Here is a 15,325-nt window from a genome sequence, read left to right on the forward strand (position 1 = left end):
CACCTGGAGGAAACCCACACAGACACGGGGAGAACGTGCAAACTCCACACAGACAGTTGCACAAGGCTGGAATTGAACCTGGAATCCTCATGCTGTGAGGCAGCAGTGCTAACCACTGAGCCATTGTGCCACCCCAATTTGTGGAAACAGAAATGTCGAGGAAGGGAAGTGAGGAGTCAGAGATGGTGAAGGTGAAGGTGAGAGCAGGGTGGATATTGGAAGCAAAATTGTTATCACATGGTCTTCTATTACACACAATTCATTGTTAGCCACTAATACACCTCATTAGTAGCTATTTATTCTGATGGGCTGATCATTATCCATCCCTTCATCTGTCCAGATGTTCTCTCTCTTTGGGCTCTAACTCCACCTATCATTTACTCCCTATCCTCTGCATAAAAAACAATGCTTTCCTAGCTACCATCAGTCCTGAAGAAGAGTCACTGGACCCAAAATGTTAACTCTGATTTCTCTTTACAGATGTTGCCAGATGTGCTGAGCTTTTTCCAGCAACTTCTAATTTTGTTTCAGATTAAAAACTCCTTTTTTAGAGGTTAACAAACACACAGCTTTCAAACAATATTCAGCACATTCAGCTGCTCTTTTTCAATTGTGAGTTGTATCAGTGTACTTGTCGTCTTTTCATTTTATTTTGTTGCAATTCTCTGCTATTGCAATTAGTTTGCTTTATGCACCTTCTCCTGCTCTTTTTCGATGCAGTGTTGAGTGAACTAAGGAAACTATTTTTGTGTGTTTGTGTAGAATCAAAGGAAGATCATTTAGTCTAATTACATTACATCATAACACAAAGCATCCTCCAAACATTGGGACCTATTTAATACTAATACTGCTGGTTTCAAAATTAGAGCCATCTACCAGAAGTCTGTGCTGTCATATGGATTGATGAATTGCTATTTTACTTGGCAGAGTGTAGTTATTTACATTCTTTATAAAAAACTGTGAAACTCACATCTGGAGGGCCCATCATTCTGTTTGGTTCTAAATTGATATCAGAGTGAAAACAAGTTTTGGTACAAGCCACTCTCCACACCAACTTGGATCGTACATTAATGTAGACATGGAGTGTGCACTGAAAGTCTACAGAGTAGGAAGGTCATGATGTCAATCAGTGCATAATATTGACTCTAGTTCTGCAACTTTAGTATTCAACAGTTCAGCAAAGGTTTTCCTTAAACATGCATAGCTAAGTGTGTATTTAACATTAAGAAGGACTATTCACCAAGAATAGTTTATACAATCATTACTTCTAATTAATTAACTATCAGGTTAGTTGCTGATTGAATTCTACAGGCCACTGTTGAATTTAGAAGAAAGAGTGTAGGCCTTAGTGAAAGTTGTAAGAATCTTAGGGGATTTGACTGGGTAAATATAGAGAGGTTGTTTCTGCTTGCAGGATAATTGGACCAAAGGGCATAATTCCAGAATAAGGGGTCACCTTTTTAAGACATCGGAGGATAGTGAATCTGTGGAATTTATTACCACGGAGAACTGTTGAAGTTGTGTCATTAAGTATATTCAAGATTGAGATAGGCAGAGTTTTAATCAGTAAGGGAATCAAGGATTTTCGGGATAAAGCAGGAAACCAGAGTTGAGGATTATCAGCTCAGCCATGATCTCAATGAACGGTAGAACAAATTTAATGGGCCAAATGGCCTACTTCTGCTCCAACATCTTATGGCTTTATGATCACCTTCTTAAACCATCTGAAGTCCACAGCATTAATAGGGAGGTTGCTCCAGACTTTTCAACAAACAATTGTGAAGGAATAACAAAATACATTCAAATTAAGATGGTGCTTGACTTGGAGAAAAACATAGAGATGTAGTGATCTTATGTACCTTGAGCCCTTGACAACAGTGTAAAGCTCCTTAAGAACTATTCTTTCGTGTCTGGAAAGGAGTGTAGCATTGGAACATCAACACTCCTAAAGTTAACAGGCCCTGTTTGAATTGAGAGGTGGAGGGAGTGAACACATTCTGAATTATTTGACCGGGCTTCTGTTATCAGGAATGGCAGACTCCTGACAGGGAGGAGAAAGTGAGGACTGCAGATGCTGGAGATCAGAGTCGAGAGTGTGGTGCTGGAAAAGCACAGCAGGTCAGGCAGCATCTGAGGAGCAGGAGAATCGACATTTCAGGCATAAGCCCTTCAACAGGAAAGAGGATGAAGAACTTATGCCCAAAATGTCAATTCTCCTGCTTCTCGGATGCTGCCTGACCTGCTATGCTTTTCCAAGAGCACACTCTCAACACAGATTCCTTACAGCAAAGTCTCATATGTTTCCTCTAAATTAGTTCCATGTCAAATGGAGATGTAATGTTTTCCTATCAGTGATTCACTCTTGTCAAGCCCAGGTTTCTTATGAGAACACTATGTCAATGTAGAATAAATGACAATAACTGCCAAGGATTCTTATAATCTTCGACAGAAAGTGTTGTCAACATCTGATTTCAGAACTAGAAACATGGCCATTGAAATTATAAGCTGGGTATACTCAATATGTATTCTACATCCTTGCCACAACTTGATGAACATAGCCACTAATTTTTGAATTAAACAGTAAAAAGCCTGATAATACATTTTCAATATAGTTTAGTGAATTGGTTCAGGATTGAACATTAAAGTGTTGATTTCAATTTCTACATTTATATTTTGCAGCAACACCTCCTCTAGTGAATGCGAGCAAGAGCAACGAGTATTTCTCAGTGATAGAGCTGATGCACAGCTTCACAGCTTAGTGTTACGTGTGCGGGAAAGGACATCATTATACAAAGAAAAGTTGATTAGTGAGGATGGTTCTTCATCAGATGAAACTCCACCAGCTTGTAAGTTCAATCCTTAGAGCCAAAAGGCTGATATCCAGTGAATCACACAGCACTTGGTAATTAATATGCTGGGACTTTGGTCAACTGATGAACATAGAACATAGAACATAGAAAAATACAGCGCAGTACAGGCCCTTCGGCCCTCGATGTTGCGCCGACCGAAGCCTACCTAACCTACACTAGCCCAATAACCTCCATATGCTTGTCCAATGCCCGCTTAAATGACCATAAAGATGGAGAGTCCACCACTGCTACTGGCAGGGCATTCCATGAACTCACAACCCGCTGAGTAAAAGATCTACCCCTAACATCTGTCCTATACCTACCACCCCTTAATTTAAAGCTGTGTCCCCTAGTAACAGCTGACTTCATTAGCAGAAAAAGGTTCTCACTGTCAACCCTATCTAAACCCCTAATCATCTTGTACACCTCTATCAAATCTCCCCTAAACCTTCTTTTCTCCAATGAGAAAAGCCCCAAGTGCCTCAGCCTTTCCTCATACGATCTTCCTACCATGCCAGGCAACATCCTGGTAAACCTCCTCTGCATTCGTTCCAATGCCTCCACATCCTTCCTATAATATGGCAACCAAAACTGCACACAATACTCCAGATGAGGCCGCACCAGAGTCTTATACAACTGCAACATGACCTCAGGACTCCAGAACTCAATTCCTCTACCAATAAAGCCCAGTACACCATATGCCTTCTTCACAGCACTATTTACCTGGGTGGCAACTTTCAAAGATCTGTGTACATGGACACCAAGATCCCTCTGCTCATCCACACTACCAAGTAGTCTACCATTAGCCCAGTAATCCATCTTCTTGTTACTCCTACCAAAGTGAATGACTTCACACTTAGCTACATTGAATTCCATTTGCCACCTTACTGCCCAGCTCTGCAACTTATCTATAGCCCGCTGTAACCTGCCACATTCTTCTTCGCTGTCCACAACTCCACCGACTTTCGTGTCATCCGCAAACTTGCTCACCTAGCCTTCAAGCCCCTCCTCCAGGTCATTTATAAAAATGACAAACTGCAATGGTCCCAAAACAGATCCTTGTGGAACACCGCTAGTAACTGCGCTCCAAGATGAACCTATACCATCAACTACTACCCTCTGTCTCCTTCCAGCCAACCAATTCCTAATCCAAACCTCTAATGCACCCTCAATGCCATACCTCCGTAGTTTTTGCATTAGCCTGCCATGGGGTACCTTATCGAACGCCTTGCTAAAATCCATATACACCGCATCTACTGCTTTACCCTCGTCCACTTCCTTGGTCACCTTCTCAAAGAATTCAATAAGGTTTGTGAGGCACGACCTGCCCTTCACAAAACCATGCAGACTATCCTTGATCATATTATTCCTATCCAGATGTTCATAAGTCCTATCCCTTACAATTCTCTCTAAGACTTTGCCCACAACAGAAGTGAGACTCACTGGCCTATAGTTACTCGGGCTATCCCTGCTCTCCTTCTCGAACAAGGGGACCACATTCGCTATCCTCCAGTCTTCTGGCACTATTCCCGTAGACAACGACGACATAAAAATCAAGGCCAATGGCTCTGCTATCTCCTCCCTAGCTTCCCAGAAGATCCTAGGATAAATGCCATCAGGCTCAGGGGACTTATCTATTTTCATCCTTTCCAGAATTTCCAACACCTCTTCCCTACATACCTCAAAGTCGTCCATTCTAATTAATTGTGACTCAGTATTCACATCGGCAACAATGTCCTGTTCCTGAGTGAATACTGACGAAAAGTATTGATTTAGTGTCTCACCAATCTCCTCCACCTCCACACACAACTTCCCACTACTATCCTTGACTGGATCGATACCTACCCTTGTCATCCTTTTCTTCCTGACATATCTATAGAAAGCCTTTGGGTTTTCCCTAATCCTACCAACTAAGGACTTTTCATGTCCCCTTCTCGCTGCTCTTAGCTCTCTCTTTAGATCCTTCCTGGCTACCTTATAACTCTCAATCGCCCCAACTGAACCTTCACGCCTCATCTTTACATAGGCCGCCCTCTTCCCTTTCACAAGGGATTCCAATTCCTTGTTAAACCACGGCTCCCTCACAAGACACTTTACTCCCTGCCTGACTGGTACATACTTATCAAGGACACCCATTAGCTGTTCCTTGAACAATCTCCACATATCATTTGTGTTCTTCCCTTGAAGCCTATTTTTCCAATCCACGCATCCTAAGTCATGCCTCACCGCATCATAATTTCCCTGCCCCCAGCTATAACTGTTGCCCTGCAGTGCACACTTATCCTTCTCCATCACTAGAGTAAAAGTCACCGAGTTGTGGTCACTGCCCCCGAAGTGCTCACCTACCTCCAAGTCTAACACCTGGCCTGGTTCATTACCTAGAATCAAATCCAGTATGGCCTCACCTCTTGTTGGCCTGTCTACATATTGTGTCAGGAAACCCTCCTGCACACATTGGACAAACACCGACCCATCTAACGAACTCGAGCTATAGCTTTCCCAGTCAATATCTGGGAAGTTAAAGTCCCCCATAACAACCACCCTGCTACTTTCACTCTTCTCCTGAATCATCCTCGCAATACTTTCCTCTAATTCTCTCGGACTATTAGGAGGCCTGTAGAAAACTCCTAACAGGGTGACCTCACCTTTCCTATTTCTAACCTCCGCCCAAACTACCTCAGATGGCAAGTCTTCCTCCATCTCCCTTTCTACTGCTGTAATACTATCCTTGACAAGCAATGCCACACCTTCCCCTCTTTTACCCCCATCTCTGACCCTACTGAAACATTTAAACCCTGGAACCTGCAACAGACATTCCTGTCCCTGTTCTACCCACGTCTCTGTAATGGCCACAACATCGAAGTCCCAGGTACCAACCCATGCTGCAAGCTCACCTACCTTATTTCCTATACTTCTGGCATTGAAGTATACACACTTCAAGCCACCTTCCTGTTTACAGGCACTCTCCTTCGAGATCGATGCCATGTTCCTAACCTCCCTACACTCAAGGTCCTGTACCCTAAAGCTACACTCCAGGTTCCCATGCCCCTGCAGAGTTAGTTTAAACCCTCCCAAAGAGTACTAGCAAACCTCCCCCCAAGGATACTGGTGCCCCTCAGGTTCAGGTGTAGACCATCCTGTTTATAGAGGTCCCACCTTCCCCAGAAAGAACCCCAGTTATCCAAATACCGGAATCCCTCCCTCCTGCACCACCCCTATAGCCACGCATTTAACTCCTCTCTCTCCCTATTCCTCGACTCTCTATCACGTGGCACGGGTAACAAATCAGAGACAACAACTCTGTTTGTTCTAGCTCTGAGCTTTCAACCTAGCTCCCTGAAAGCCTGTCTAACATCCTCACCCCTCTTCCTACCTATGTCGTTGTTACCAACGTGGACCACGATCTGGGGCTGCTCCCCCTCCCCCTTAAGGACCCGGAAAACACGATCAGAGACATCACGTACCCTTGCACCTGGGAGGCAACATACCAATCGTGAGTCTCTGTCGCCCCCGCAAAACCGCCTATCTGTGCCCCTCGCTATTGAGTCCCCAATAACTATCGCTCTACCTTTCTCCGCCCTTCCCTTCTGAGCAACGAGGACAGGCTCCGTGCCAGAGGCCATAACCTCGTTGCTTATCCCTGGTAAGTCATTCCCCCCACAAGTATCCAAAACGGTATACTTGTTCTTGAGGGGAATGACCGCAGGGGGTCCCTGCACTGGCTGCTTCCTCCCACTCCCCCTCACTGTCACCCATCTCTCTATAACTTTCGGAGTAACTACTTCCCTAAAGCTCTGATCTATGACCACCTCTGCCTCCTGAATGATCCGCAGTTCATCCAACTCCAGCTCCAGTTCCCTAACACGGTCTTGGAGGAGCTGGAGATGGGTGCACTTCTTGCAAGTGTAATCAGGAGGGACGCTAATGGCTTCTCTTACCTCATACATGTTGCAAGAGGAACATTGCACTGCCTTCGCTGCCATCCCTCTAAAAGGTAAACTTTAAAAACTATATCTAAAGAAACAAACAAGCAAAATGCAGCACTTACCTGCTTATCGCAATGGGTCATATTATTAGGTTAGAGGAGGAGGGTGGGTGGGAGGCTCTACCCCTATAGTGCCTCGGGTTCCTCGCCTGCGCGCTTTTATAAGAAAAAAAACCTTCCCAGATAAGCTAGCACGACACCAGCTTCCGGGTCCGCTAGGCGCTTAAAAAAAACTTTAAATTTTAGCCGTTAAAAAAACAATAACTGGACTATACCGCGACTTAAAAAAACACCACCAGACAGCCATTACCTGCTCCGCCTAGATGAGTAACGTATCCAGAGCTAACGTAACTAATAACATACACTTGATTTCACAGACCAATGTTATCTTCATCATATTAATCAATTTAACATTATTTAGAAACATAAATAGCTCAGAATATATCACAATGTTGGATTTTCAACATTAAGGAATGAGGTTCAAAAATTAAATAACCTTCTATTTCCTTTTGAATCTGGCTTGGGAATTAAATGATTCCAGTAGAGTACATGCTAGAGTGGATACTTTAGATGAAATAGGCTTAATGATCTAAATAGACTTTTCTTATTCCATGAGCTTTTCCTTTCCTCAGAAAATGACTGGAGGATATGCAGCTTCACAACAACACAAAGGAAACTATCACCTTTATTCAGAAATGTGATGGTTACAATCAGATGCTTATTTGGGGTCCAGTATTGACATCTACTAAAACTTATTACATGCAAAAACATTCCTCTTCTTCTTACTGCCTCAAAGTGAGGAAGCTGCTTACATTAGGAGCATTCATCCAAAAAAAAATCAGCATGACTTAAATATTAAAAGTCAGTGATTACCAGAAATGACAGGTAATTTCCTGAGTCTTCCTGTTTCACACTCCAGATTTCTGTGGTCGTGATGTTGTTATGTTATGTGACATTGACAATGTTTCTGTGACATTTATTACTACATTAAGGATAACAGTAATATCTGTTTCTATTTCTTTTAATATGTTACACAGTAACACCTGTATTAAATTCTCCCACTGGCATTGTGGCTTGAATTGCTAAGCTCCATCTGTCAATTTCTTTTCTGCTTATTCTTCCATGATGAGCACAATAATTATAGCTCAAAGTCATACTAATTCCCGTGACTAACTTCTGAACAACATCACTGGAGATTCGCCGACAGCATTAAAATATTTCATACTTACAACTTGCCAAGAAGTGTTTGCATCAAATTCCAAAATCACATTTGATAACAGAACAACCTCAGTCCAGGCTCCCTTACTTTGCATCTCACACCTCAGATAACACCTAACAGAGTAACACCTAACAGCTCAATTTTCCCTTTCCATACCCAACCTATTTTATTTTAATGTGCCAAGTTTGAAGTCTGTTGTCTGTGAAACTGTGTGAATAAATTCAGAATATGTAATAACCAATTTAACAGAGAGAATTCAAGTATGGCAATCACATCAACAACGACTGTAGCAGGACATCCATAGTAAACATTATGAATGTTTGTGTTCAAGTCTGGGCAGAGAGCATTTGGAGCACTTCACGTAGAGCAACAAGTAGCAAATGTACAAAGAGGCCAGGTAGATGACAGAGAACAATTTCTTGAGGCAGTCTCATTTGAAGCAGAAAATTAAGAGGCAGGAGCTTTTTTGAATTTGATTTATTGTTGTCACATGTAACGAGATACAGCGGAAAGTGTTGTTTCGCATGCTATATAGGCAGATTGTACCATATCAAGTGCATTAGGATAGCAGAACAGAGTGCAGATTACAGCTTATTGTCAATTTGGAAGGTTGGGATCAAACAAGGAGGCTAAACTGAAAGTATACAAGGAAGGTAGCTGGGAGCGAGTTGGTGTTTTAAAATGAACCAAGTTCACATATTTGATCCAAAGGTCTGTAAAAACATTAAAACATAAGACCTAGGGGCAGGCATTGGAAATTCAGCAATCAGATGCTTATTTGGGATTATTTGATATGATCATGGCTAATCTCATTTCAACATCAACTCCACTGTCCTGCCTACTCTCCGTAAAGCTTCAACCCATTACAAATTAAAAATCTGGCTATCTCCATCCTAAATTTACTCAATATCTCAGCATCAACCATACTCTCGGGTAGTGAGTTCCATGGATTCACAACCCTTTGGGACAAATCATTTCTCCTCATCTCTATTTTAAATCTGCTGCCCTTTATCCTAAAAAGATGAAATCTCCTTCTCAAAGTCTTCACCTGACTTTTGATTGTTGACTTGCTGCTCATTACAAAAGAAAATATATTTTTAAAAAGTAACTGCTACTCACAAATTTCCCGTTCTTTGTCATTTATCCATTGCAAATGTGCTTTATTCCTTTTATCTTCTATCTTCTTTCAGAATTTTAAAATATTTTACATTGTTTAGTATTTTACACTATCACAATACTTACTTGTAACACAACTCAATGTCCTCTATGAATCCTTTACTATCGTTCCTGCTCTAGCTGCTTGTTTCAAACTGACCCTTCCTTCCTATATTGTTTTTGCTGTCAATTTTTTGTTGATGATGGTGAAGTACCATGGAATGCTTTATTTGTTAAAAGCATTGTATAAATATAGATCCATTCTCTGAAACTCTCCCCCTAACATCATGCAAAGGTTTAACTACTTCTCGAGTTCAATGATTCATTGTTCAATTAATTATTCAATTTGAATCTACCAATTGATTATTGTCAAAGTTCATTTCACTGATTTCCATTCCTGTTAACTCTTCATGCATGATGGCATTTAGTGAAACCCAATTCACCATGTCCCAAGCATAAGCAAGTGTATTTATTGCACTTCACACATTTCATTGATGTCACTTTTTTAAAATAACAGACCAACAACTTAAAGGAAATCCATATCTAAAATTTGCAATCTCTCATCTTTGCATTTTTATAAAGCAAAGTATGAAAATAGTCCTTTTTGGACATTATAGAATGTATAAACAAAAACCAAATTTATCATTTAAATTGAATAATGGAATGTTACTGAAGACTTTTAAAATATCTTCTCAAGTTTTAATCAAGTTGCTTCTTAGTCTTCTAACTCCAATGGATATAAGCCTAGCATGTCCAATCATTCCTCAAAAGATTCCATGTATTGGTTTAGTAAGCTTTCTCTGAACTGCTGCTACTGTATTTACGTCCTTCCTTAAAGAAGATCAACACTGTAGATAGTGTTGGTGTGGTGTCTTTAATGCCCTTTATAACTGAAACATAACCTTTCAACTTTTATAATCACCTCCCATCTGAATAAAAGATAACATTTCATTCTGTTAGCTTTTGTAATTTCTTGCTGCACCAGCACACTAACGTTTTGTTAATAATTCTCTAGGGTATCCACATCCTCTGCATCTCAGAATTCAATTTCTCATTGTTAAATAATATGTTTTGGTCCTACTTTTCTCACCAAATGGACAATTCTACACTTCATTATACTCCATTTTAAGAACATAGAGCATAGAACAGAACAGCACCTTATAGGCTCTTTGGCCCTCCGTGTTGTGCTGGCCTTTTATCCTACTCTAAGATCAGACTAACCTACATACACTTCATTATACTATCTTCCATGTGCCTATCCAAGAGTCGCTTAAATGTCCCTAATGTATCTGAGTCTACTACCACTGCTGGCAGTGCATTCCACGCACCCACCGCACTCTGTGTGAAGAACCTACCACTGGTACCTCCCTTTAACCTTCCTCTAATCACTTTAAAATTATGCCCCTTTGTGATAGACATTTCTGCCATGGGAAAATGTCTCTGGCTATCCACTCTAACTATACCTCTCATCATCTTATAAACCTCTATCAAGTCACCTCTCACTCTTCTTTGCTCCAATGAGAAAAGCCCTAGCTCCCTCAACCTTTCTTTGTAAGACATGCCCTCTAGTCCAGGCAGCATTCTAGTAAATCTCCTCTGCACCCTCTCTCAAGCTTCCAAATCTTTCCTATAATGAGGTAACCAGAACTGAGTACAGAATTCCAAATGTGGTTTAACCAGGGCTCCATAGAGTTGCAGCATAACCTCATGGCTGTTAAATTCAATCCCCTGCTAATGAAAGCCAACACACCTATCAACTTAGATGGCAACTTTGAGGGATCTATGGACATAGACCCCAAGATCTCGCTGTTCCTCCACACTACCAAGAATCCTGCTTTTAACCCTGTATTCTGCATTCACATTTGACCTTCCAAAGTGAATGACTTCACGCTTTTCCAAGTTGAACTCCATCTGCCACTTATCAGCCCAGTTCTACATCCTATCAATGTCCCATTGCAACCTACAACAGCCCTCCACACTATCCACAACTCCAACAACCTTCGTGTCATTGGCAAACGTAATATCCACCATTCCACATCCTCGTTCAAGGCATTTATAAAAATCACAAAAATTATCCAGATCTTTTCCCTTTCACTTAACCTATCTATGACCATTTGTCGCCAACTTTTATGTCTATTCACAACTTACTTTCCAACCTATTTTTATGTCATCAGCAAATTTAGCAATGATACTTTTAGTCCCTTCATTCAAGTAAAAACCTTGAGTCCCAGCACTGATCCCTGTGAGACATGATTGGTTACATCTTGCCAGTCAAAAATGATCCACTTATGCCTACTCTGTTTCCAATCTTCTATAGTCAATATGGTACCAACTGCACCATGAACTTTTCTGAGATGACACCTTATCAAATACCTTCTAGAAATCTAAGAACAATATATCCACTAGATCCCTTTATCCATTGCACATGTTATTTTCTCAAAGAATTCAAATAAATTGCCAATGTAATTTTTCTTTCAAAACATTATTTTGATTCTGCCTCAATGCCTTGAACTTTATAGTATTTTAATGACATCTTCCATATTAGATCTTCCATATGACAGATAAAACCAAAATAACTGCAGATACTATAAATCAGAAACAAATGCAGAAGTTGCTGGAAAAGCTAAGCAGTTCTGAGGAACGGTCATCGGATCCAAAATGCTAACTTTGATTTCTCTCCACAGATGCTGCAAGACCTGCTGAGCTTTTCCAGCTATTTCTGTTTTCGTTTCCATATGACAGATATGAAGCTAACTGCCTATAGTTTCCTATTTCCTGTCTTCTTTGAGTAAAAGAGTTATACTTGCTATATCCCATTCTAATGAAACCTTCACTGAATCTAAGGAATTTTGAAAACTTAGAAGTATTGCATCAACTGCCTAAGTTATTTTAAGATCCTAGGATGAAGTCCATCAGGAGCTAGAGGCTTGCTAGACCAAAATTCCAACAGAGTGTTCATAGAATCATCATACAATCATAGATTCCCGACAGTGTGGAAACAGGACATTCGGCTCATCAAGTCTGCACCAACACTCAAAAAAGCATCCCACCCAGATCCAACCTATATCCTGCATTTCCCATGACTAATCCACTTAAGCTGCACATCTTTGGACTGTGGAAGCAAACCTGAACACCAGGAGGAAACCCACACAGACACAGGGAGAATATGCAAACACCACACAGACAGTCATTCAAGGCTGGTATCAGTCCCAGGTTCTTGGTGCTGTGAGGCAGCAGTGCTAGCCACAAAGCCACTGTGCCATCCCATATTGCTTGCTATTGCTTAATATTGCTGTCCCAAATTACACCCTCACTTCCATATATTGATTTCCAATCATTTCAGGGTTGTTACTTGTATCTTCTACAGTAAAGACTGATGAAAATTTTCAATTTCTTTATTTTCTGTTATTAGGAGCTACATTCACTTTGTTAACTTTCTTTAATTTGTAAGTAGCCAAACAAACTCTTACTATATGTTTTTACATTTCTGGCTAGCTTTCTCTAATGCTTTAATTTTTCTGTCATGAACTTTAAAATAATTCTTTGCTGTTTATTATATTCAGTCTAGTCTTTTGAACTGTCAACAATTTTTGCACAATGATATCCTTTCTCTTTCAGTTTGATACTTTGTTTGATACACACAGATGATGTATTCCTCCCAGAGAAATATTATTGCTTGTTGGAATATAATTATTCTGATATTCTAAAGTATCCCCTTGAATATCTTACACTGTATCCCTATTCACCTATCTGTTATTTAGATTGGCAGTTTACTCTAGCTAGCTCTGCTGTCATGCTTTCATAATTGCCTCACTTCAAGTTTAAAATATTATTCTTAGATCCACTGATCTCAGTCACAAACTGAATCTAAAATTCAATCATATATGATCACTGTTACCTAGAGGCATCTTCATGAGTTTATTAATTAATCCTAGCTTGTTAGATAATACCCATTCTAGTAGAACCGTCTTCCTTGTTTCTGCACCCTTTCTAATTTAATATTATCCTCTCTATAGAAGGGCTACCAGAACTGAGTTTTCACAGGACTACAGGCCTCAACACAATTCAAGTGTAGACCATCCTGATAGTACATATTCAATTTTCTGATGCCAATTCCCCAAAAGCCCACACCTACTTCTCGCACACCAACCTTGAAACATGCATTTATTTCTGTTTCAGTTGGTTGATACCACTTTGCTTGTGGCTCAAGTAATAATCCAGAGATTGTTATTTTTGAAATTCTTCTTCTTAAATTGATGTCTAGCTCCTCAAACAATCTGTGCAGATTCTCTTTCCTTATTTGGCCTTTGTTGTTGGCACCTACATGAACCACAATGACAGGGTCCTCTCCATGTCACTCCAAATTCCTTTCCAGCCTTGTGCTGATGGCCTGAGCCCTGATATTAGACAGTTAATACAATTTCCTGGTCTCTCACTCTTTACTGAAGAGAACACTGTCAATCCCCCTCACTATAGCCTCCACTACAACTACCACATCTATTTTGACTCGCCCCACTTGAATGGCTACCATTAGGTAGCTCTTCCATCCTGAAGATTATTCGACTTTCAGTCGAAACTTTCTGTAATATCTATCCCATTTCAATACTCATTTTCTTTAAATTAGCTTCCAACTCAAACAATTTTGGTAATTTCATGAGATAATATAAAAACTGTTTCATATTGAAATATGTTTCTCTTTTGCTTAGCTCCAAGCAAAAAGGCTCCTGCACCAAAAGATGATGAAGAAAAACAACAACAAGAAATAAGTCATGATGAGACCAAAACCGAAGAGGCATATTACTGTGACATGGTTTGCTTTGAATTCAAGAGACTTTCAATTAAAAAGATCATTCACAAGTTAAGAATCCCTGAAAGCATTGAAAACTCAGGTACTTTAGTATCATTAAATAATTTTTATCATTATAGTTTGAAAAATGAACCAAATTTAGAATTGGTGTGCCTATGTTCTTTGATATTTAAAAAAGTGTATAGTGCTGAAATTTACATCCTCCAATGGGTTTCATTGATTGCTGGAGGCATTACTATTTGACCTCCACACAGATTGCCTTCACCGATGACTCTTAGGTTTCCTTTGTTGGCTTAGGATCTTCCATCAGAAGATTGGTCAATTAAATGGGAGAAAGGTACATGTTTAATTTTTTGACTGATCAGAGTCAAAAATTGGTGTTTTGATGCTGGTCATAAGATTTCTTGCTGAGATATTTGTATCATCAATAGTCACAGGTGAGGTGCCGGAAGACTGGAGGTTGGCAAACGTGGTGCCACCATTTAAGAAGGTGGGTAAAGACAAGCCAGGGAAATATAGACCGGTGAGCCTGACCTCGGTGGTGGGCAAGTTGTTGGAGGGAATCCAGAGGGACAGGACGTACATGTATTTGGAAAGGCAAGGACTGATTAGGGAAAGTCAACATGGCTTTGTGCATGATAAATCATGTCTCACAAACTTGATTGAGTTTTTTGAAGACGTAACAAAGAAGATTGATGAGGGCAGAGCAGTAGATGTGATCTATATGGACTTCAGTTAGGCATTCGACAAGGTTCCCCATAGGAGACTGATTAGCAAGGTTAGATCTCACGGAATACAGGGAGAACTAGCCATTTGGATACAGAACTGGCTGAAAGGTAGAAGACAGAGGGTGGTGGTGGAGGGCTGTTTTTAAGAATGGAGGACTGTGACCAGTGGAGTGCCTCAAGGATCGGTGCTGGACCCTCTACTTTTTGTCATTTACAGAAATGTTTTGGGTGCAAGCATAAGAGGTACAGTTAGTAAGTTTGCAGAAGACACCATAATTGGAGATGTAGTGGACAGCAAAGAGGGTTACCTCAGATTACAACAGGATCTGGACCAGATGGGCCAATGGGCTGAGAAGTGGTAGATGGAGTTTAATTCAGATAAATGCAAGATGCTGCATTTTGGGAAAGCAAATCTTAGCAGGACTTATACACTTAATGGTAATGTCCTAGGGAGTTGCTGAACAAAGAGATCTTGGAGTGCAGGTTCATAACTCCTTGAAAGTGGAGTCGCAGGTACATAGGATAGTGAAGAAGGCGTTTGGTATGCTTTCCTTTATTGGTCAGAGTATTGAATACAGGAGT

General features: G+C 40.5%; 1 protein-coding gene across 4 annotated transcripts in view; it reads left to right on the forward strand.

Annotated features, from left to right (window-relative positions):
- LOC140477071 (cyclic nucleotide-gated channel beta-3-like) overlaps positions 1–15,325 on the forward strand; it is a 111,032-nt gene that overhangs the window by 8,550 nt on the left and 87,157 nt on the right. For all 4 annotated transcript variants that reach the window (XM_072570291.1, XM_072570293.1, XM_072570292.1 and 1 more), the window contains 2 exons: positions 2,680–2,846; positions 13,915–14,097. In XM_072570291.1, coding sequence (XP_072426392.1) covers positions 2,680–2,846; positions 13,915–14,097 — 350 coding nt within the window. The remainder of the gene's footprint in view (positions 1–2,679; positions 2,847–13,914; positions 14,098–15,325) is intronic.

Source organism: Chiloscyllium punctatum, chromosome 5, assembly GCF_047496795.1.
Source record: "Chiloscyllium punctatum isolate Juve2018m chromosome 5, sChiPun1.3, whole genome shotgun sequence".
NCBI lineage: Eukaryota > Metazoa > Chordata > Chondrichthyes > Orectolobiformes > Hemiscylliidae > Chiloscyllium > Chiloscyllium punctatum.